Source organism: Melanerpes formicivorus, unplaced genomic scaffold (assembly GCF_026170545.1).
Source record: "Melanerpes formicivorus ecotype bairdi unplaced genomic scaffold, bMelFor1.0.p_v2 SCAF_6, whole genome shotgun sequence".
In the NCBI taxonomy this organism is placed as follows: Eukaryota; Metazoa; Chordata; class Aves; order Piciformes; family Picidae; genus Melanerpes; species Melanerpes formicivorus.
In genome coordinates, this window is record NW_027142358.1 from 28,364,312 (window position 1) to 28,389,311 (window position 25,000).

The window sequence follows — 25,000 nt, forward strand, 5'->3', positions numbered from 1 at the left end:
CCAACATCCCTGCCTATGTACCCCCTAACCTCAGCATCCCTGCCAGGCTCCTTCAGCATCTCTTCTTGGACCCCACCATCCTTTGCTGCCTCACCCAGCATGTCTGTTGGACCCCAGCCTCTCTTTCTGGACCCCAGCATCCCTTCCCAGCCCCACTAATATGGGTAAGTAAAATCACTGCAGGAGATGAAATTTCCCTGGTTTTGTTTTTTTTTGCCCAAGTGAAATCATGGAGGTAAGGTTGGCAAATGAGGCAGAAGAAAGGAAACAAATGGGATTGCAATTATTATTTTTGTTTGACTGGTTTGGGGGATTTTAGTTTCCCTCCCCCCATCCTTTTTATTCTTTAATGCTCAGCTACCTGCCACGGCTTCTCTACTGCTAGAGGGATACCACGATTAAACACTTGGCTCTTTTAAGAGATATATTAATTTTTAACAAAATTAAATATGTATATTTTAAAGCTAGAAAAAGGAAAAAGAAAAGGAAAAAAAAAACACCACCACAAACAAAACATTTTTTGGTACAAGTCCAGGTTTGGAAAAGCAAGCCCACTGAGACTGTTTTTCATGCAGAAAGATGTTCAGTCAACCTCAGGAGGCAGATTTTTTTGTTGTTAGGGGAACTTTTGCAATCAACGTAGGGCATCCTTTTTTTTTTTTGTTGTGCTGTCCTCGCAAACAGCCTCAAAACAGAAAATTGAGAAAGATTTGGGCTAAAATATATAGAACTGTCTTTATTTCAGGTGTCGCTTCAATTATAACATGGAGTATTATCATTAAAGGAAACTTATTGTGCTCTTTATAGGGCTTGATCTTTCATTTTTTTAATGTCAGAATTATTTATCTGGCCCTGTTCTGCTCCAGATGTGGCTGTTGAGGGCACGTTAATTTATATTCGCTTTCCGCCGGCCCCTTGTCCCCATCTGTACATCATTCCTGAATTTCTTTCCCTCCCTGGGGAGTTCACCTCTTCATATCAAAGGTTTCATTTGCTGTGTAAACAGAATAAACAGACAATGCAAAAAAAGAAAAAAAAAAAGAAGGGGGGAAAAAAAATAAAGAGAAATCCTTTCCAATACTGTAAAATAATTCTTTTCAACAGCATAGTGGATCATGTTTAAGAAAACACTGAGAAGGCGATGCGTGCGCGGCAACAATTCCTCCCTTTATTGCACTCCAGAGGGAAGGCTCATCTTAATACAGAGCCTTTGCGTTGGGTTGGAGAAGTTCATTTTTATTAAAGAAGGCCTCAAAAAACCCCGCATTTTGAGAGGATCCTTAAAAAAAAGGGGCTTGTTGTGGTGTATGTTGTCCTAACGTGGGACATCCTGCGCGATTCAAAGCTCAAAGCGCTTTGGGTGGAGAAGACACCCGCTCCCCACCCCCCCAAAAACCCCTAATTATAATAATACAGGAGGGAGGTTGGAGAAGTTCATTTTTATTAAGAAAGCCTGAAACAACTGCATTTTGGGAGGGGGAAAGATAAATAAAACACATTTTGAGAGAATGCTTAAAAAGATCTTATTGTGCTTAACACAGGACATCCCTTGTGATTTGCCGCTTCATGCGCTCTGGGTGGAAAGGACACCCAAAAAACGCCCCATAAAAAAAACACAGGAGGGGGCTTGGAGAAGTTTTTTTTGTTTGTTTAAAAAGCCTCAAAATCCTGCATTTTGAGAGAAAAAAAAGCCTCAAAAGTCTACATTTTGAGAGAATCCTTTAAAAGGTTTTGTTGTGCTTTAGGTGGGACATCCTGTGTGATTCACTGCTCAATGTGCTTTGGGTGGAAAAGACACCCCCCCAAAAAAAAAATAGTCATAATACAGGAAGGGGGTTGGAGAAGTTAATTTTTATTAAGAAAGCCTCAAAAACCTGCATTTGAACAGGGGAGGGGGGATAGAGGGGGAAAAGAAACTTCAAACCTTGCATTTTGAGAGGATCCTTGGAAAGGTTTTGTTGTCTTTAATGTGGGACATCCTATTTGATTCACCACTCCACATGCTTTGGGTGAAAAAGGCACAAAAATAAAAACACAAGAGAGAGAGATTTGGGTGGTTGGGGGTTTTTTTTGACATTTTCTGCCTAAAGAAGGATGCGGGTTATTTATGCTGGGATGTTGCTGCAAAGTCCTTATCTCTGTGTGGCACTAAACAAGGATTTGTTGTGGGATTTGAGAGGGCTGTGTAGTGCTTCAGTGTTAAGCACCCAAAACTCTGGGGGACTGGCACTAATTTCCTCTCTCTCGTAAAACAACATAGTATTCATAACAACTCGAGAGGCTTGACATAAGTAATGATGGCATATGCAGGCGAAGATTACCACCCCAACAGTGTAATCAAGGTGCTAGGTACTAATGCAAGTTAAATTGAGACAATAACGTTGAAACTTGCAGTGTGGGATTAGGAGAGTACTTGAAATGCTGACATCGGCATCGCCGGCAAGAGCCGCCTGTCTCCCTTTCAATCCCCGTTTCTACTTAATGACCTCAAATTTTGTCTGTCGTTAACACCGTGTGCTGAAGTGGGAGAGAACAAGGCTTGGGAGGGAGAAGATTCCCAGCCTTCCTTGACTTTTGGTTCTTTGGTGCCTTCCCAAAGTCATCCCCGCCTCCTCCTTTTATCCCCGTGCTGCCGTTCCTGCCAGAGCATGCTCAGCCACCCCTCCTGCTTGGAAAGGGGAAAATCAGGTCCCTGTTCAAATGGGATGCACAGATCAATATTGTGGCACCCAGGTAATTAAAGTGGGTTTGTTTATTTGGCTCCTTCTAAATAAAAAGGGCTTAATGCAGACTAATTACAGGGAGCCTTTCGTAGGCGGTAGGATAATAATGGCGGCAATTTAAAGTGATATTAAATGAGAATTAATAAAGGAATATTGAGGCACTTGGACTGCATTAAGCTGCGTGAAATGATTTCTTATCTCAATTTAACTTTCTGTCCACACTTTAATGATTGATAAGTTAGGAATTTTTTGAGAGGTAATCTAAAGCAAAAGGCGATTGCTGCGTTGAATTAATAACGAGCCTTTTTTTTTCCCCCTTGTTTATCAGCATATCAAAGGATATGCTTTCCTGGTGGTAATTTGTATCACACTTCTGCTTAGTTCTGTACACATTTAAACAAGATTTTGATGATATTTTATTCATTTTGTGAAACATCTTATTCTCTGAGCAGTTTGTACTTGGCTGTAATACACAAAGTTAGGAACTTTATAGGTTCATAGAATGGGTTAGGTTGAAAGAGACCTGAAGGAGTCATAGATTTATAGAAAGACTTGGGTTGGAGGGGACCTTAAAGATCATCTAGTTCTGCCCTGCCATGGGCAGGGACATACCTTCCACTAGAACAGATTGTTTAAGGCCTCATCCAACCTGGCCTTGAACGCCTCCAGGGAGGGGACATACATAACCTCCCTGGGCAACCTGTTCCAGTGTCTCACTACCCTCACTATAAAGAATTTCTTCCTACTATCCAGTCTAAATCTTTCCTCCTCCAGCCATCGTCTCCCTATTAGCCTAAGCCCTTGTGAAAAGTCCTTCCCCAGCTTTCTTCTAGATCCCTTCAGGTACTGGAAGGTTGCTATAAGGTCTCTTCACAGCTTTCTCTTCTCCAGGCTGACCAGCCCCAACTCTCCCAGCCTGTTCCCATAGTGGAGATGTCCCAGCCCTCTGATCATCTTTGTGGATCTACTCCAACAGTTTGATGTCCTTCTTAGACTCAAAACTTACCTAAAGCACGTTTGAAAAAAGTAGAAGTTGGCTTCAAGTGAAATCTGAAACCACCTTTAAATCCTGAAATGAAGATTGTAGTTAATCATACTCCTTTAAAATGAGCCTTGGAGAACTGTATGATGAAAGGTTTGACTATTCCAGTTTTGAAGTGAGGTGACCTGGATTTACAGTCCAAAGAACTGATTCTTTCTGCCACTAACTTATTGGAATGAAACCCATTAAATGGGAAAGAAAACTTCTCGGGCGTGCTTTTGATCTTTGCTGTGGAACCCCAAAGTTTTGGAATAGGTTGCCCAGGGAGGTGATGGAGTCACTGTTCCCAGAAGTGTTCAAGAATTGTGTAGATACAGCTCATTGGGACATGGTTTAATGGCCATGGTCATGTTAGGTCGAAGGTTGGACTCCATCTTCGAGATACCTTCCAACCAAAACACTTCTATGATCTGGAGCTCAAGTCCACTTCCCTGTGCTATTAATGCCTTGAGACATGTTTGAATTTTGGTGCTTTTATGCAGGTAGTAATGAGCCACATGCCCCATGTCCTAACCCATTAGGATCCCTGTCCCACTCCAGGCTGTGGAGCAATTTATGAGGTGAGGACCTCATGCCAAATGCTTTCATATAAATAAGTAAATAAATAAGTAGAAATAACTTGCCCATTTGGTTCATTAATTTCCATCTTTGCAAATGTCACATCAAGGCTTCCAGGGAGCTCGTGGTACCAGTGTCTCCCAGATGGCTTTTCACCGTGGTCCAAATGTGAGCTCCTGATGAAATTCCAGGTGCAGGGAAATGCAGAATTAGAAATCTTTCTGATGTTGCAATCCTCAAGAAGCTCTAGCTTTGTTGATGACAGGACAATTCCATTTTTGACAGTTTAATTTACTGTTGCCAGTGGACAAGAGCAAAAGGAGAACGTGGGGTTAGGCACCTGCCCCCCTTACGCCGTGTTTCACGCGTTAGGTTTGTAAAATCATGACTCCCTCAACCTGTCGTGCTCAAATGAGAAGGTTTTCAGCTGGGGAAATGGAATACATCAGTGCAGGTAATATTGCCTGACCTCATAAAACAAAAGGAAAAATTGCAGATTCTGACAGCCATTATGAATCTTGTATCAGCATCCAAACTGCTCCGAGCTGAGGTACAGCACATGTTTGTAATAGCAAGAAAAAACCAACAACCCAGGGTTGCCACATTGACTTGCAATATGGAGCAAAAAATGACTTGTCAGTAATTCGTCGTGGGATGTTAAAGAGGCTGTTGAATTTACTGATATGTACACAGTGCTTAGCCTGGAGCGCTCTGTGGAGGTGGTATGATTGCAGAGGTGGGCTCCTCCACTTGGGCTTGGGCAGCTGTGGGAGGTGGTGAAGAGCTGCAGTAGCATTAAAGGACCACAGATTTTAGCCAGGTTTTGTCAGCTCAGAAATAACAGCATTTTTAATCATAGAACCATAGGATCATAGAACCATGGAATCATAGACTCATAGAATCATAGAATTGTAGGGGTTGGAAGAGACCTCTGGAAATCATCCAGTCCAACTCCCCTGCTAAAGCAGGGTCACCCACAGGAGCTTGCCCAGGATCACAATGTCTAGGTGGGTTTAGAATCTCTCCAGAGAAGGAGACTCCACAACCTCTCTGGGCAGCCTGCTCCAGGGCTCCAGTACCCTTATAAAAAAGAATTTTCTCCTCGTGTTCAGATGGAATCTCCTGGGTTCCAGTTTGTGCCCGTTGCCCCTTGTCCTGTTGCTGGGCACCACGATGTAGAGTGTGCCCCCATCCTCTTGACCCCCCACAGGTCCTTTACTTCTTTCTGGGCATTGAGAAGATAACCTCTCAGGCTGCTTTTCTCCAGGTCTCTCAGTCTTTCCTCATAAGATGTGCATCATAAAAAGTGTATGTTCTTTTGCTCATAAAATCATAGAATTGTTTATGTTGGAAGAGTCCTTTAAGATCATCAAGTCCAGCTGTTAACCCAGCACTGCCAGCTCACCACTAAACCATGACCCTCAGCACCACATCTCCACAGCTTTGAAACCTCTTCAGAGGTGGAGATTCTACCACTGTTCTGGGCAACCTGGGCCAGGCCTTGACAAGTCTTTTGGGGAAGAAATTCTTCCTCATAGCCAACCCAACCTTAGCCTGATGCAAATTGAGGCTGTTTCCCCCTGTCCTATTGTTTGTTCCTGGGGGAAGAGACTGGATAATTAAATATCTTAAATTTGGTAATTTGGGGTTTGGAAGCCTTTAAACTATAATGTTTTCTTCAGAGCTTCTTTTCCAGGCTGAACAACCCCAACTCTCTCAGCCTGTCCTCACAGCAGAGTGGTTCTAGCCGTCACACCCTTCTTGTGGCCTCCTCTGGAGCTGCTCCAAAGTTCCACAGTCTTCTTTTGCTGAGGACTCCAGAGCTGGACCCAGCACTACAGGTAGTGCTGTTTAATATTCTTTCAGTAACTCTTTTTAAGTTGGGAATTCCTTTTTTCTCTAGATCTTTTTATATATATACTTTTTTATCTTAAAGATTTCTTCATGCTGTTTTGAAGACACAAAGGCCATTATAGCACTTCAGGAGGTGGGTTTTCAGTCATGCGCAGGTAGTGCAAGGTAAAGGTGCTTCATCCTCTGCCCTCAGAAGTAAGACTGTTCCCTTCCATGTTTTACCACACTACAGAGAACCACTTTGAGTCTCCAGCAGTAAAATTCATGTTATTCATCCTTTGCTCTTCCAAATTTCCTCTTTTTTTTTTTTTTGAGGTGGTGATTCTACCTTTTAAACTTGTTGCTGCGTAGATCGTGCTGGACCACAGAGTATCATAGAATCATGGAATGTTAGTGGTGCAAAAAGAGCTTGAGAGGTCATCCAGCCCAACCAGCCTGCCAAAGCCAGACCCCTAGGGCAACACACGGGGACACATCAACGTAGGTTTTGAAAGGCTCCAGAGAAGGACACTCCACAACCTCTCTGGGCAACCTAATCCAGGGCTCCTGCACCCTCACAGTAAAGTAGTTTCTCCTCATGTTGAGGTGAAACTTTCTGTGTCCCAGCTTATACCCTTTGTTCTTTGTCCTGTCACAGGGTATCACTGAAAAGAAGCTGTCACTTTCATCTCCAAACACACGCCTTAGATATTTATAGACGTTAATAAGATCCCCTCTTAGCCTTCTCTTCTCATGACTAAACAGCCCCAGGTCTCTCAGCCTTTCTCGCCGTAGCTTCATCTCAGGATGGATGGTGGAGAGCATCTCTAAGACTTCCTTTAGCCCTTTGGGGAATAAAAGCTTGATTTGCCTGGGCTAATTGGGCTGGTGTATGTGTGGGCAGGTTACCTCCTGACGCCGGCTGCCGCGGTGATATTTACCCATTTCCCCTCCTCACATGGAGCTGCCACCACGCTCTTGGCTGCTTTGTGTTTGCTGGAACTCGAGTGCACTTGAATTAAATTGCAACTCATGAATACGACAAGAGCTTCGAGATGTCAAAGGGAAGTGAAGCTGGTGGGGCAGGCAGGTCCATGGCAGGTGGTGGGAAGGAACTGGACATCTCCACATCCTCACCTTCTGACCCAGGGAGAGGTATTGGGGGCAGAAAAGGCAAATATGGGAACTGAGCCTAGGAAATTAGATTTATTTATTTTTTTTTCCTTTTGGCTTCTTAACTGAAGATTAAGGTCTTTAAAATGTCTGAAATATTAGCTTTTTTTCATTCATGAGGATCATTTATGCAAGCAAGGTGAAGTAGATAATCTCTAGTAATGTATATATGCATGTAAGTGATCTGAAGGACAGCAGCCACTCCAAAAAACCAAAACCCAGAAACAATCAACCAAAAAACCTGTGAAAGAAAAGAGTGCACTCAAGTACCTCGGAAGTGCTAAAATTCTTTGGGACACTTGGTAGATTAAATGAAGACATCCAACCAAAATAAAAGTAGTCTAAAAATAATTTTTTAAAGCTTAAAATTTAGTTTTTATCTTCAATTATTGTGAAAATATTCATATATTTATAAGCTTTCATATTTGAGTGCATGTTTTTAGCCACCCTTGAATTAAATGTCACTCTGGTGTCCGCAGCCACCACTGGCAAATGTGAACTTTCTGCATCTGCTTGGTAGTGGCAGCTCTGGATTCCCTCATTAATTTAAGTTGATGTTGCTTTTGAGATAATTAAAGCACAAAGACAACAACATAAAAAAGGATTAAGGGTGGAAATACCCCATTATTAACCCATGGTTGTGGCTGTTTCTCAGGGCAGTCACTCGCCATGTGTTACCCATCTGCATGCCAGAGGCTGAGGATCTCATCATCTCCTTGCTGATGCATTTGAAGCATATCCAGCTACAGTGCTGGGGCCAGCTTTGGAGTCCTCTGCAAAGGAGAGACATGGACCTGTTGGAGTGGAGCCAGAGGACTATGCTGGGAGGCCAGGTTGAGAGTTGGGCTTGTTCAGCCTGGAGAAGAGAAGGCTCCAGAGTGACCTATTGGCCATGTAGTGCTTCAAGGGGCCAATCAGAAAACTGGGGAAAGACTTTTTAGCAGGGCTTGTTGTGACAAGATGAGGGGTGATGGTCTGAACTCAAAGAGGGAGAGTCAGATTGGAGAGAAGGAATAAATGTTTGACACTGAAGGTGGTGAGAGCTTGGCCCAGGCTGTCTAGAGACATGGTAGATGCCCCATCCTTGGAGCCATTCCAGGTCAGGTTGTTTAGGGCTCTGAGCAACCTGCTCTGGTAGCAGATGTCCTGCTGACTGCAGGGGGCTTGGACTAGATGGACATTTAAATGTCCTTTCCACCCAAAGCAGTCTGTGAGAGGTAAAGAGGGATCAGGATGCACTGCAACTCACAGCTGCATCTTTTGTGATGATAACTGTGGCAAATCACTGCAGTTGTCCATTCAAACCAGCATAAGGCTACTAACTGGAACAGGCTTATGGCCCCTTCTGTGTTTGCAGCGATTAATAAATCGCTTTTCCATAAATTATCATTTCATGTCTCCTGTCAGAGGGAGTGAGGCTGGCTCGAAAAGATTGATCAAGGTTTCTGAGCTGCTTTTGAAAGGTGTTGCTTTGTTCAGCTGTTCATTTCAGGGTTTTATTCCTCTAAAGAAGCTGTGAGTGAGAAAACGGTGAAAATGAGAATTTGTGTTTCAGAGTACACAGTCAGCCCTGGTCCATATGGATGCAGATTAAGGGAACAGGGGACACCATCTCCCCTTCAGTCCCTTCTGTGGTGCATTTCGCGTTCCCGGGTGAGCGCCTCTTTCCTTTCTTAACGGCTGAGATGGTTTTTCAAAAGGCCACTTCAAGTTTCTCAGCTTTTCACTCCCCTTTTGTGTGAGACTGTCAGCGCCTGAGCCCCGGCCATGACATGCACAGACCGGCTGGTTTTTCTCCTTCAGATCAGCACCTCTGGACAGCTTCTCTTTCTCTGGCAGCCCCTTCAACCTGCTCTGTCTTGTCATCTTCGAGTTCAATATCTGCTGCTCTGAAGGAAAAAAAATGGGATGGGTTGGACCATTGTATTTGGTCTTTTGACCCTCCATGTTGCCCATGAGCAGTGAAGGATAACTTTTGACAAGCCATGTCAGATGTGACAGGCAATCTAGTTGGGTTGAGTGGAAATGTGCTGTACAAGTTTGAAGCCTTAGTTGGGGGCATTTTCCTGGTGTTCAGTGCATTTAAATTGACACCAGACCTCAGTGTTGCTCGTTGCAGAGCCTCACGTTTCCAAAGCGTGAGCTTTTTCAGAGCTGAAATGGAAGCTTTCATCTGCCTTTTGCATCTCATTCCACCAATCCAATGCAATAAACCTTTCCCGTGTTTCCTTTTCCATCCCTCAGGAGCGCACATTAAATTGCGTTTTCATCTCTTGACTATGTTTGAGTTTTATTTTCTTGTAGGAGATGATGTTTTACTGTTCTCCTCTATTTCTGTGCTTCCCTAGGTCAGCTGGGTCTGATGTGACAGACAAGCCCAAGTGCAGCGTTGCACTGGAAGTCGTGGAATATTGTGAATTATTCCGAGAGCATTGAAGGAACCTTGCTAACCTTGAGCCTGCTTTTATTTCCCAGTTAATTATTCAGAAATGTTGATAGTAGGACTTTTGTGGGAAGCCCATTTTCTGCAGTGTTACACAGGTTTCAGTCAAAATCTGTTCTTATTGTGTTCCTTCATTAACGCCTTGTGAGATGTAGTTCCACTTTTATTTCAATTAATTCTCATTATGGATGTGAAAAGCTAACAGATAACAGCCTCCCTGGTAGCCTATTGAAACCCAGTCTATCAGCACCATGGATCTAGCTCAGTCTGATTTTCCACATTCTCTTACCTTCTGAGAGCACCCCAATTACTGATCTTTTGCCTGCTAGCAGTTTGCCTTGTGTCATCCTCCTATTGCCTGCCTCAGATTAATGCAGTGAGCAGTACAGCTCCCCAGAAGCCAGCAATGTGCTCCTGTGACCAAGAGGGCTAATGGGTAACCTGGGGTGCATTAAGGAGAGGGTGGCCAGCAGGTCAAGGGAGGTTCTCCTTCCCCTCTATTCTGTTCTGGTGAGGATACAGCTAGTGTATTGTGTGCTGATCTTAGCTCCCCAGTTCAAGAGAGACAGGGAAGCAGTGGAGAGTGCCCAGGGGAGGCTATGAAGGTGCTGAAGGGACTGGAATATCTTTGTGAGGAGGAGAGGCTGAGAGATCTGTTTAGAGCAGCTTGAGAGGGAGTCTTCTCTATGCTCAGCAATAGCTATCCTATCACATGTAACTAGGGAGAAGAGACCAATTTCCACCTCACTAGAGTCTCATTTTCAGGGAGTTGTAGAGAGCCAGAAGGTCTGCCCTCAAACTCCTTTTCTCCAGGCTGAACAGCCCCAGTTCCCTCAGCTGCTCCTCACAAGACTTGTGCTCTACACTCTTCACCAGCTTCATTGCCCTTCTCTGAATGTGCTTCAGCACCTCGATGTCCTTGGAGTGAGAGGTCCAAAAGTTAATACGTTAATATTAAGCATCAGCTGAAGCTGTAGATTAAATAAACCTTTTGTTTTCTTTAATTGCAGACTTCTATCAACCAGTGAGGTGATGTTGGAAAGGTGCTGATGCTGGAGATAGGCATTATGGTTTTGCTTCCATTGAGAAGCTCTTTTTTTCTGAGCCCTGCTGCCAAGACCTCCCATGCCTGGAGATGGACATGCTAGAGCTTACCTTTTTCGTGGTATAGGCTTTCAGCTGGCATCCCTGCCTGTGCTGCAGGACCTTCATGATAGGCATCTCCAAAACACTGCCATCTTGTTAATAAATACAAGTAACATGTTAAAAAAAACCTAACACCAGGAAGAAGGCTTCTCAGCGCTGTTACAGTGCTTTCCAGTCATGCCAGCTGGGTGACACTTCTGGCCATTGATCGTTTTCTCCAAATATCATGGGTTTGTTTATTTTTTCGCTTCATACTGGATGTGATTTTCTTCACAAGCCATTCACGTGTGAATTAAAAACAAATTAGGCTGCTGAGTCCATGAAGCCTTCCAGAAATAAAAAGAAAAGAGAGGGAAAATAAAAAAAGAATGACACAGAGCGAGCATTTGGCAGTAAACTTGTCCTTTTTGGCACCTAGAATAAAAACAGTAACATAACAGTACCTTTATATAGCACATAAAAATATAACTCAGGAGAAGAATTCAGAGGTCACAGCAAGTGGTTAGCTAAATAGCTCTGGGGAGTTCAAATAGTTTGCTTATTCAGAGATAAGGTGATATTTTATGCAGAAAGCCCATGTGTGGTTCCAGGGTTTCCAACTCGGAGACTAACGTGCAGCAAGAAAAAGTTGAAGAACCGTTTGTGAAGATTGTTAAAACCCGCTCATTGAAATTTAGGAGGTGACTGATTCTGCTGGACGTCAAAATGTCCATCAGCCTTTGCTTTAATTGGGGATTTGAAGTCTTGTTGTTTCCTAACAACAGCTTCCATCGTTTCTTGTGCCACGCGTCCCGTTGGTCGCAAGGAATCGTTAGACCCAAAAAGCCTAACGGTGTTTCTTGGCCATGGAGAACTTGTGGTAGAACATTATGAAGGTGTGAAGTCTACAGGGGTTCAAGTTACTCCTGCAGTGTTTACATTTGGCTGCCAGACTTACAGCTCTTCAGGGTCTCTTTGTGTCCAGTGGTATTGGGATTATAGCCACGGCTCCAGTTTTCACATCACTGCCTCTGTTCCTGCAACTTATAGAATGCTTTGGGTTGGAAAAGCCCTGCCTAGCCCCTCCTGCCTATCACCACCTTCCAGGAGTGGTCATGGATGGGCTGGGGAAAAGCAGAAGGGTTCTGGGTGGTATTTTGAACTTACCTTAATAATAACACTCTTTCCAGTGTCTTGGTTCACAAGATATTTCAGCCATCACTAAGAATTAGCATTCTTAATTAGCATTAAGGTCAATGGAGGTTCTTCTTCCCCTCTACTCTGACTTAGTGAGGTCACAGCTGGAGTACTGGGTCCAGTTCAGGGCCATGAAATACTGGAGAGAGTCCAGTGGAGGCTGAGGAGCTTGGAGCATCTCTGTGAGGAGGAAAGGCTGAGAGACCTGAAGCTGTTGAGCCTGAGAGGGCTGCAGCATCTTCTCAGTGCTAAGCAAGATAAAACACCTGTAGGTAGCAAGAAGATGGAGCCAGACTTTTGTCAGTGGTGCCTGGTGACAGGACAAGGGGAAATGAGCACAAACTGGAAACGATCAGATCCCACCTAAAGATGAGGAGAAACTTGTTTGGTGTGAGGGTGCTGGAGCCCTGGATCAGTCTGCCCAGAGAGGTTGTGGAGTCTCCTTCTCTGGAGAGCTTCCAAACCCAGCTGGGCATTGTGATCCTGGGCAAGCTGCTGTAGGTCTCCCTGCTTCAGCAGGGGGGTTGGACTGGATGGTCTCCACAATTCCCATCCAACCCCTTCCATTCTATGATTCTGTGAGAAGCCAGTATCTGCTGTAGCATATCCACCAATATTTTCTTTCTTTCTTTTTTCTTTCTTTTCAGCTTTAAAAATGTCGGTTTAGATCTAGAAACTTAATTTCTTTCATCGAGGAATTAAGGAATTGGTTAAATTCCTTGAGAACATATTTAAACATAAGTGGAAAGATGTAACCAGTGAGTGATGCTGGAAGGGTACATTCCCCACAACGCACATAATAATGTGCTTGTCCAGGGCTTCTTCGTTCATTAGGGCATTTGATTTACATTGGCCAACCTCAAATTTGATGTAACTTTTTATATATCCAAATTAATGCATTTGTTCTCTGATCGTAGAAAGACCCTACTGACTCCTGTCACTGCAGCAAAGCCTGTGAGCAGGGTTTTGGCTGTGGTCTCCAGCTGCAGACAGGTGTGGCTGGTGGTTAGAGTAAGGCAGTTTCATGAGCTGCAGGAAGGGGAGTGTCTGCCTGGGGAACTGTTGCTTCAGAATTTGGTCCAGATCCATCCCTCCAGTGCTGAGCATAGAATAAGCATCTCCCTTTGCTCCATGAGAAGTATTTCTGCTTTGCTTTCACAGAATGGTAGGGGTTGGAGGGGACGTCTGAAGATCACAGAGTCCAACCCCAACTTTGCTTTGGTGCACTAAGGTGTGGTACTGGGTGGCAGAGAAATCTGGACAAAAGCTCCTTCTCCTGATAACCTGATATAGAATAGAAAATCATAGAATCAATGAGGTTGGAAAAGACCTCAGAGATCATCAAGTCCAACCTGTCACCCAGCACCTCATGACTAACTAAACCATGGCCTCAAGTGCCACGTCCAATCCCCTCTTGAACACCACCAGGGATAGTGACTCCACCACCTCCCTGGGCAGCACATTCCAATGGCTAACAACTCTCTTTCTGGGAGAACTTTCTCCTCACCTCAAGCCCAAACTTCCCCTGGCACAGCTTGAGACTGTGTCCTCTTGTTCTGGTGCTGGTTGCCTGGGAGAAGAGACCAACCCCCACCTGTCCACAGCCTCCCTTCAGGTAGTTGTAGATAGTTGCAGATCATAGAATGGTTCATGTGGCAACCCCCCTTCCATGGGCGAAAACACCTCCCACCCATCCAGGTTGTGCAGCATTCTGTCCAACCTGGCCTTGAACACGTCCACAACCTCCCTGGGCAACCTGCTTCAGTTTCTCACAGCCCTTATAATAAAGCATTTCTTCCCAATCTCCAGTCTAAGTCTCCCCTTTTCCATCTCAAAGCCATTTCCCCTCATCCTAACACTACAAGCCCTTATATAAAGTCCCTCTCCATCTTTTTTGTAGGAGATACCTTTGCTTACTGCAGGGGGATTGCACTAGATGACCTTTAAAGGTCTGAATCTGTCATGAAATGAAGCTTAAACTGATATGATATGGGCTTGGACAGCTCTGTGCCAGAGCAGAGCCCCACAGCCAGGGGCAGGGGATAGATTTCCAGATACTTCAATGGTTTGTCTAGCACTGAAACAGGCTTCCCAGGGCAGTGGTGGAGATTCCATCCCTAGAGGGGTTTCAGAGCCAAGTAGATGTGGTGCTGAGGGCCATGGTTTACTCGTGACCTAGCAGTGCTGGGTAAACAGTTGGACTTGATGATCCTAAAGGTCTCTTCCAACCAAAACAATTCTATGATTCTGTGCAATAACTTTTAGAACTGGAGTCTTGGGAGACTTTGCCTTCTCTATTCCTTCTTGGCTGCTTGTGTAAGCAACATCAGAGGACTGAGAACAGTAACAATTTGCACAGATGGAATTGTTCCTGACTTTTTTACTCTCTCAGCCTGTCTTTCCATGTAGTCATGGCCATGATGGTCATCTTCACTTGGCCTCCTCTAGAGATCTTTTAAATTAGGAGAAAAATTGCACAGATGTCTTCATTGTGTAAACCCTGAAAGATCCTTTCTTCACAGAATCCAGGCATGTGGATGTTGGAAGGGACCTCTGGAGATCATTTACTCTAAACCCCATGCTAAAGCAGGGGTACCCAGATCAGCTTGCCCAGGATCACAATGGTGGGTTTAGAATCTCTCCAGAATAGGAGACTCCAGAACCTCTCTGGGCAGCCTACTCCAGGGCTCCAGCACCCTAACAGCAAGGAAGTTTCTCCTTCTGTTCAGATGGAACCTCCTGGGTTCCAGTTTATCATCATTGCCATAGTACCCCTGCTAGAAGGACAGGCTGAGGGAGCTGGAGCTGTTCAGCTTTGAGAAGATAAGGCTCTGGGGTGACCTTAGAACAGCCTTTCAATATCTGAAGGGGACCTACAGGAACTGGAGTAGGGTAGGTTTAGATTGGTCATAAGGAAGACGTTCTTTACAATGAGAGTGGTGAAACACGGGAACAAGTTGCCCAGGGATGAGGTTGAGGCCCCATCCCTAAGCCCCTGCCCTGGGGCCAATGCAATCTAGTTGGAGGTGTCCCAGCTCACTGTAGGAGGGTTGGACAAGATGACCTTTGAGGGGCCCTTCCAACCCAGTGCAATCTGTGAATCCTTCCTTTTCTTGGTGCTCTGCTTTTTCTCCCAAGCTTCCAAGGATCAGGAGCTCACTCTCTTTTCCAACCAGCTCACATGCTGGTGGTCTGCAGCTGTCAAGGCTTCCTCCATCACTTGACACCTCATGTTGGGTACCACACTAAAGCCAGGAAAGGAGGTATCAGCAGCAGGACTTCATCCAGATGAGGCGTCTGCAAACAACCCCCCCCCCCTTCCTTGGCCTTATTCACAGCGCTCCACGCTTGGGCTCTTGTATAAATATCTGCTGCATTTCCACCAGGAGTTATTGCTGTTATATATTTTACAGACACTTTACTGTCATCTAAGTGGTTTATTTTATTCCCACAGCTAGGAGAAAACTACAAAAGGAATTTGGTAATCTGAATGTGATTGTGGGCAGAGAGTAATGTTTTGAGAAGGAGCTGAGAGTAAATTGTATCAAGAGCTTTATTGTGTTGAAGGAGACTTCTCCATTGTGCTCGGAGTTAACATTAGTCCTCAAAGTTATTAACTGGATGTGGTTTTATTATGACTCTGTGTGTTTTGTCAATCTAGGACTTTTTTTGTTAGGGTTTTGTGTGTGTGTGTGTGTGTGTGTGGTGCCAGCAAGGCTGCAACTCTGGCACCGCTGGAGTTGAAATATGTAAACTCAGCTGGTGCTGAAAGTTTGTTTAGGTTTCACCTCCTCTCTCACATGCAGCAAATAAAGTCAACATTTTTTATTTTATTTTATTACTTTCTTTTTTTTTTTCTTCCTCTCTCCCTTTTTTCTGCTAGGCTATTTATAGAGGGGCTTTCTTGGGGAGTGATGCTTTAGACTGTGTTGTTTTGACAAATCATATTGGGAGAATCAGAACTCCAAATATTTGTCAAGCATTACGAGATGGCTTTTTGGTGGAGATGGAAGTTGTCTTGCTGAGGTGACCTTTTGAGCTGCTACTAAGTGGGTTTTCTGTAAGGTTTGCTGTAAACGGCCAAGCCTTCGCCACCACCACCCCCAGGGACATGGGGGCTTTGCCTCCAAAAACATAGCTGAATCCTGCAGCTCCCAGCAGAATCTTAGAATCCCAGCATGATAAGGGTTGGAAGGGGACCTCTGGATATCATCCAGTCTGCCCCCTCTGCTAGAACAGCAGCTTGCCCAGGATCACAATGTCCAGGAGGGTTTGGAATCTCTCCAGAGAAGGAGAGTCCATAGCCTCTCAGGACAGCCTGCTCCAGGGCATCAGCATCCTCGTAGCAAAGAGGTGTTTAAGTGGAACTTCCTGGGTTCCAGTTTGTGCCTGTTGTCCATCATCCTGTCGCTTGACACCACTGAGAAGAATCTGGTCCTGAAGTGCCACATCTACACGCTTTATGAACGTCTCCAGGGATGAAGACTCCACCATCTCCCTGGGCAGCCTGTTCCAATGCCTGACCACTCTTGCAGGAAAACTTTTTTTGAAAGTCTGACCTAAACCTCCCCTGGTACATTTTGAGGATATTTCCTCTTGTTCTATCACTTGATCATAGAATCAATAAGGTTGGAAAAGACCTTAGAGATCATCAAGTCCAACCTGTCACCCAACACCTCATGACTAACAAAACCATGGCTTCAAGTGCCACATCCAATCCCCTCTTGAACACCTCCAGGGATGGTGACTCCACCACCTCCCTGGGCAGCACATTCCAAAGGCCAACAACTCTTTCTGTGAAGAACTTTCTCCTCACCTCAAGCCTAAACCTCCCCTGGTGCAACTTGGGACTGTGTCCTCTTGTTCTGGTGCTGGTTGCCTGGGAGAAGGGACCAGCCCCTACCTGGCTACAACCTCCCTTCAGGTAGTTGTAGAGAGCAATAAGGTCTCCCCTCAGCCTCCTTTCCTCCATGCTGAACAGCCCCAGTTCCCTCAGCTGCTCCTCACAAGACCTGTTCTCCAGACCCTTCACCAGCTTTGTTGCCCTTCTCTGGTCCTGCTCCAGCACCTCATGGTCTTGTAGTGAAGGGCCCAAAACCGAACCTAGGATTCAAGGTGTGATCTCACCAGTGCCTAATACAGGGGTACAATCACTTTCCTACTCCTGCTGGTCATATTATTCCTGATCCAAGGCAGGATGTCTTTGGCCTTCTTGGCACCTGAGCACACAGTGATTTATCTTCAGCCAGCTGTTGACCAATGTCTCGAGGCCCTTTTCCACCAGGCAGTTTCCATCCACTCTGCCCCAAGCCTGGAGCAATGATAGGGTTATTTTGACCCAAGTGGAGGACTCAGCAGTTAGCCTTGTTGAACCTGATCTCATAGGTCTCTATGCAACAATCCAGCCTATCTAGGTCTCTCTGTAGAGCCTCAACATAAACCTCATGATGTCCTGGCAGCCCTCAGTTTGACAGCAGTCTTCACTTCAGATCAGGGTCATGTAAGTCTTGTTGGTGTGACTCTATCTGCTATGGTTGGTATTGAGCTACCTGGCATTAAAACATGAAGATTTTCCTCCTGACTCAAGTGTCTTGTGGCATAGATGCTGCAGGTAGGTGCATCACTCTTCACTTTCTCCTTTGTAGGCAGTAGGAGCCTGGAGTTTTGCCTGCTCCTGGGCCAAAACCATGGTGGGGAAAATACAGACTTCTAATTAACAATAAGTTTTCTTCTCCTTGCTGTTCCTGCTTAGTGGGATGATGCTGTGGAAAATGATACAATTATGGGATTTAAGGTACAATTATTTTTTTAGTTAGTGCTAACTCACTTGGAACAAAGTCTTTTGTCAGTGAGGAGCAATGCTAATGATTTCTCTCCATCCACAAGCAGCTTCAAGAGTACATTTATAGGGCAATATTTCTTCTATATTGCACAAGTTTCATTTTGAATGAATCCAAGTGGATATACTTGGCAAATATCCCCAAACTATTCCCTTTTCTGACTCCTGTCTAGTCCCTGAGCAAACCAGAGGAAGACTAGGAGGTGTCATGAACTCTCCTTCTCCAGAGACTTTAAGACCCGTCTGGATGCATCCCTGTGACCTGCCCTAGGTGATCCTGCTTTGTCAGGGGATTTGGACTTGGTCTTCAGAGGTCCCTACCAACATTTACCATTCTGTGGTTCTATGATTCTATGATTCTATTTTATGACACACTGCAATAAATACCTCTTTAGCCACATCTAGATGTTTGGTTTAATGTCCTCATTGCCATAAGCAATGTCAGCACAGGGATGACTTGTGTCAACAAGCTGTTAGTGTGATTGTCAACCTGACCTGCTCTTGCAAGGACTAGAAAACATGATGTTTGACAATATCCTCTGTATAACAAATGACCCCTGATTGTTGCCACCAACACACTGGTGGCAGCTCTACTGAGAGATCTTGTGGCCATGGAAGCCACCACTACAGGTTGGGTCATGGCTGCTTTTCAAAGCCTGCCAAAATGGATTTATAAGATGAAGAGAATTAATGCCGTGAATGTCTTTCCAAGCTTCCCAAGGATGCTGCCTCCAGAGGCCTGACCTATAAAGAATCTATCTATAGGAGCTCAGTGATTTTTCTGCACGTGACACATGGACTTTTTCATCTCTACAGCCTACCAAAGAAGGGACTCACTTGCTGGGGGTAGAATTGATTTTTCCCTTCCTACTGGCTGCCTTCTGTGCTTGATCTTGACTCCCTTGTGTTGCTGGTTTGGATTATTTGTCTTAATTAGTCAAAATAATTTTGATTTCTGATTCTTTCACATAAGCTGCTTGAGCTGTATCACAGCTGGTGTGAATTTATAACTACGCTCTGTAATCAACTCAGATTTAACCAAACATTGCAGAATCTACAGGTGTGATGCCCATCAGAGTCTGACAACAGGGATTTGGGGCATCCTAGTATATTGAGGTATATCTTACTGGTGGTAAAAAACATAGACTGGGTCTTTCAATTGTGTTCAGTAAACATTATTATGCAATATTAATGCAAAATGCATTCTGTGATTCTGTGATCTCGTGAAAACTATTTCATGCAAAGGCTTTACTGGAGTTGCAGCATGGTAGGAGTTGGAAGGGACCTCTGGAGATCATCTAGTCCAACCCCCATGCTAAAGTAGGAGTACCCACAGCAGCTTGCCAGGATCACAATGGCCAGGGGGGTTAGGAATCTCTCCAGAGAAGGAGACACCGCAACTTCTCTGAGAAGCCTGCTTTGGGGCACCCTCACACCAAAGATGTTTCTCCTCATCTTCAGGTGGAACCTTCTGGGTTCCAGTGTGTGCTCATTGCCCCTTGTCCTGTCACTGGGCACCACTGAAAAGAGTCTGGCCCCATCCTCTTGTTCCCCACCCTTTAGCTTTTGCTGAGCATTGATCAGATCCCCTCTCAGGCTGCTCTTCTCCAGGCTCAACAGCCCCAGATCTCTCTGCCTTTTCCTATCACAGAGATGCTCCAGGCCCCTCAGCATCTTTGGAGCCTCCACGGGAGTCTCTCCAGTAGTTCCCTGTCTCTCTTGAACTGGGGAGCTGAGAATTGGACCCAATACTCCAGGTGTGGCTTCACTAGGGCAGAGCAGAGTGGGAGGAGGACCCCCTTTCATTTTCTGGCTACACTCTCCTTAATCAACTCTTAATCACAGAATCATTTAGATTGGAAAAGACCTTCAAGATCATTGAGTCCTACCACTATGTAATAGTTCTGCTTAAATTGTTTAAAACTTCTCCTGGCACCCCCCTTAGCCTCTGCTAACACAGATTGGATTCCACCACCCCACCCCCCTTTTATGAGGATGTCATCAGCAAAGGTTTATAAAAATCCTGATCAAATCACCATGTGATTCCCCTATTGCTGCCCCCTCTTATCCATGAGGCCAATTATCTTGTCAAAGAAAAAGATGAGATTTGTTTGGTGTTTTCTGACCTTGTGAACCTGAGATGCTTATAAATATTTTAATAATTTGTTCCATTATCTCTCCCAATATCAAAGTTTGACTGGTCCATAATTCCTTCCTGTCTCCTTTTTCCCCCATCTTCACAGATCCTCTGGGATCTCGGCTGTGCTCCAGGAGCTGTCAAAGATAGTCACTAACTCTTCACTGCTTTGTCCTATTGCAACAAACCATCAATTAAGGGTTTGTGACTGGTTTCAGTATAAGAGAATTGGGGCATCACTAAGGTTTATTTGTGGTGTTTGAGAAGGTTATGATCAAGACCAATTGATGGATTATCCCATGGAACATGAATGGTTAAAGAAGTTCCATGTGTAGATGTATATATGTCTAAATCAAGACCGTGTTTGAGTTTTAATCCAAGGAGTTGGCTCATTTTTGCCAATGACACAGATCTGTTAATGCAGCTTTTAAAGCACATGGCATAATAAAACACAGAATGTACTGCATCAAGTTAATTTCATGCACCTTCACCTTGGGCTGATTGGTATAAATTAAATTTAATGATTTTATGAAGTCAACATGTAATGCAAAATCTTATGGTTTCGCTGCTAGAAATGCTCTTAAGCAGAAATGTGCACTTTGACTGTCTTGGTTGTTTAAAGCACCCATTGAGGCTTGAAATAATTGAGGTATGGCTCTTAAAGTTGGAATGGTCATAGAATCACAGAATTGTTAATTTTGGAAAAGACCTCTAAGGTCATCAAGTTCAACCATTCATCCCCTTCTGTCCCACGTGCAGTTGTAGGTCACAGAATCACACAGCCACAGAATAGTAGAGGTTGGAAAGAGCTTCTGGAGTTCATCTAGTTTGATCTCTCTGCTAAAGCAGGTCCACCTAGACAATCCTCTTAAACAACCCCCACCTGTGTCTTGTCAACCTTATTATTATTTGCCCTTGGAAGCCGATTTGAATCTGTTCAATCTGGTTTGTAATGGTCACACTGGTGTGGACATTGCACGTGGAGCAGTTGTCTTTTGGGTATCCTGGAAAGGGCAGCTCATGTGAGCAGCTTACTGGTTCCTGCCTCTGGGAGTGATTTTGGGAGACATGTCCAGAGTGATGTAGCTTATGCATTATCATGATTAGACCATGTTGATGCAGTCTGGTTGCCTTCAGAAAACTTCAAGGAGAAAAGGTGGCAGGACAGGAGGGGATTGATATTTATTAATCCATCCTGTCTGCTATCCCTGTCAGTTATTATTTAGACTTCACCATAAATAAAATTCATAAATATTTTAGTGAAACATTGCTGGAATTTCTCTTTAAAACCAGCTTCCTCTCCTGCTGTGCTACAAACCTTGTGCCTTAGAATCATAGAATCATAGAATGCACTGGGTTGGAAGGGACCATTAAAGACCATCTTGTCCAACCCTCTGCGGTCAGCAGGGGCATCTGCAACTAGAGCAGGCTGCTCAGAGCCCCAACCAACCTAATCTGGAGTGGTTCCAAGGACAGGGCATCTCCTACCTCCCTGGACCAGGGTCTCACTACCCTCAGTGTCAAACATTTCTCCCTTCTCTCTAGTCCCTCTTCTCTCTCCCTCTTTGAGCTCAAACCATCACCCCTTGTTCAGTCACAACAAGTCTTGCTCAAAATCCTGTCCCCAGCTTTCTGATCATCCCTTTCAAACACTAAAAGGCCACTGGAATGCCTCCCTGAAGCCTTCCCTTCTCCAGGCTGAACAACCCCAACTTTCTCAGCGTGGCCTCACAGCCTGACCTTGATCATCTGATCATCAAGTCTTGCCCCAGCACTTCCAATTCTGTGGGTTGGCCTGGTGTTACCTGACCGAAGTTGGTGTGTGAATGCTCATGCTTGTGTCTGGGTATGTCCTTAAGTACTTAAATTGGAATTCCCATGATGCCTTTTTTTGTGCACAACAGTGTAGTGGCATCACTGCCAGGAGACAAACAATGCCTTTATCAGGAGAAGTACCCTACCAAGAGCCCATTCTTCCTGCCAACAAAGGCGTCGCAGTCATGTTGCTGCTCATTGTTCTTGCTAAGCGAAGAGTCCTGGAAGTCAGTGGTGCAAGCACCACGCCTGCTTTAATGAGAATTTGCTACTTGCTGAAACATGATGAATATTAAATACTTTTAGTAACAAGCTTTATTATGCAGTAACATGTTTTTTCATATGGAACAGATACCTCAGAACTGGAAATTAATGGGGACAGAGGGTTGTTGTCAGGAGATTTTGGCATTTTCGTAAGCTCACAGAATGGTTTGGATTGGAAGGGACCTTCAAGATCATCTAGTTCCAATTCCACACACACACACATCCTGCTATAGGCAGGGGCACCTTCCATTAGATCAGGTTGCTCAAGTCCTCATCCAACCTGGCCTTGAATATCTCCAGGGAGGGGGCATCCCCACTCTCCCTGGGCAGTTCCAGTGTCTCACCACTCTCACTGTAAAGAATTTCTTCCTAATCTTCAGTCTAAATCTGCCCTCCTCAAACTTCAATTGATTTTCAATACTTACCTTCTGGAGGAACCTAAAGAAGGGAGCTTGATTTCATGTTCTGAAAGGATTTGACCATGAACATCTAAAATTATCATATGTTATTTTCCATCTGAAAATGGTGAAAATCTTTGCTGGAGCCCTCAAGCAGGCTGCCCAGAGAGGTTGTGAAGTCTCCTCTTCTGGAGAGATTCCAAACCCACCTGGACACTGTGATCCTGGGCGCGCTGCTGTGGGTGTCCCTGCTTCAACAGAGGGGTTGGACTGGATGATGTCCAGAGGTCACTTCCAACTTCCACTATGTCTGGATTCATTGATTTTACCAACAAGAGCTGGAATGATGTTTAACTATGTCCATGTCTATTGGTATGGACACCTCACCAGTGCCATAGCAGCAGTCAGTGATAGGTTGTATTCAGTGGTCTTAAAGGTCTCTTCCAAACAAGACAATTTTATGATTCCATGATTCTATTACATTTATGTATTCAGATAACAATAATACCTGATTCTGTGGTTGAGATGTGGTTTCTGTTCTCTATCCTTGCAGGGTAAAGCTTTGGAATAAGGGAAGTGAAGGCTCCTAAGCACCCCTTGTGTAGAAGAGTTTTTCATATTACATAGAAGAAGTGTCCTTGTAATGGTTTCAGGTGTGCTTATGTTGAATCAGAGCATCATTCTCTTTGGAAGACACCTTTAATGTTATCCAGGGAGATGGTGGAGTCACTACCCCTAGTGGTGACAGCACTTTGGGGTATGGTTTAATGGCTGTGGTGGTCTCAGGCTGATGGTTGGACTTCATCCTTGAGGTCTTTTCCAACCAAACCAATTCCATGATTCTATGATCCAGTAAGTTTGGTTTTGACTCTTGCAGTGGCATGTGCCAGGGCCACATCTCTGTAATTTGTCTGGAGGGGTTTCCAGCCCCAGTCAAAGCCTTTGCACCTCTGGTCTTCACATGGTGTATCATAGTATCATAGTATAGGTATAGTATATAGTATATAGTATATAGTATATAGTATATAGTATATAGTATAGTATCATGGTCAGGGTTGGAAGGGACCACAAGGATCATCGAAGATAGGAATCCAGCAGTGCCTTTGGACTATTTCCACCAGTTTTAGTGGGATGAGGTGAAGAATCAGTCTGTAGTGGTAGAAACCTGCCATGGGGTCATCTCTGCTGCTGGAGCGTGTCCAGAGAAGGGCAACAAAGTTGGTGAGGGGCTTGGAACACAAGCCCTATGAGGAGAGGCTGAGGGAGCTGGGGCTGCTTAGCCTGGAGAAGAGGAGACTCAGGGGTGACCTTATCACTCTCTACAACTACCTGAAGGGAGGTTGTAGACAGGCAGAGGTTGGTCTCTTCTCCCAGGCAGCCAGCACCAGAACAAGAGGACACAGTCTCAGGCTGCACCAGGGGAGGTTCAGGCTGGAGGTCAGGAGGAAGTTTTACACAGAGAGAGTGATTGCCCACTGGAATGGACTGCCCAGGGAGGTGGTGGAATCACCATCACTGGAGGTGTTCAGGAGGAGACTTGACAGGGTGCTTGGTTGCATGGGTTAGTTGATTAGGTGGTGTTGGATGATAGGTTGGACACGATGATCTTGAAGGTCTCTTCCAACCTGGTCTGGTCTATTCTATTCTATTCTATTCTGTTCTATTCTATTCTATCAAGAGCTGCTGGTGGGAGGGCAGATGGCTCAGCCAAAATGCTGCATTATGAAGCAAAAACAGGAGAGAACATTTATAATGTTTTTTTTTTCCCCACAGATCTTTAAAAATGAGTGACTCTTTTAATTTTGCATTGTCAAGGAAAGACAGAGAAATGAAGTAATATTTTTCCTTCAGTGATTTAAAACAATTTAATCTGCAGATAAAATTCAATGTCTCCTTCGCTCAAGCGCCGTCGAAATAAAACAGTATGAAATATTAAAATACTCCGCACACGCACCAGTAAGATTAGATATTAATTAGGACTGGAAGATGGGCATCCTGTTAATTATTGCAAATGTTTGAGGGAGAAAACACATGGTTGTTGGTTTTTGTTGTGGGGTTTGTGTTGGGTTGTTTTTGTTGTTTTTTCCCCCCAATGAAGTCCAGCAAATTAAAACCTGAGCGAGAAGCGATAACTTCAAATGTGATTTATTTTGCCATAGACACACAGAGTAACCCCACAGAGATTGTCAACAGTCAAACAAGAGCAATGATAAAATGAAGGAACCTCACTAGCTGACTGCTTTATCTTATTTGCTCTAATTAATGCCAAGTAAACAGCTTGTTTTCCATGGGACTTAGAATTTGGTTTGAGGAAGGGAGCGGGCAGTGTGCTGGTGGTACTGGGGAGTGTGCAGAGGAGGTGGTGAAACACAGCGTGGTGGCTGGTGGTGACTCTGACAGTCTTTTTATTGTTTCTCAGAGCTGTCTGTTAAAAAAAACCAAGCCTTGAAAAA

The 25,000-nt window shown here is 44.6% G+C and overlaps 2 protein-coding genes across 2 annotated transcripts in view; one reads left to right on the forward strand and one right to left on the reverse strand.

Annotated features, from left to right (window-relative positions):
* Nucleotides 1–10,958, reverse strand: part of LOC137441646 (dolichyl-diphosphooligosaccharide--protein glycosyltransferase subunit 4-like) — a 48,040-nt gene extending 37,082 nt beyond the window's left edge. The window contains exon 1 of the mRNA XM_068139263.1: nucleotides 10,928–10,958. Within this exon, the coding sequence (XP_067995364.1) occupies nucleotides 10,928–10,958 (31 nt within the window). The remainder of the gene's footprint in view (nucleotides 1–10,927) is intronic.
* The window catches only part of MGMT (O-6-methylguanine-DNA methyltransferase), a 167,114-nt gene that overhangs the window by 76,361 nt on the left and 65,753 nt on the right, over nucleotides 1–25,000 (forward strand). The window lies entirely within an intron of this gene.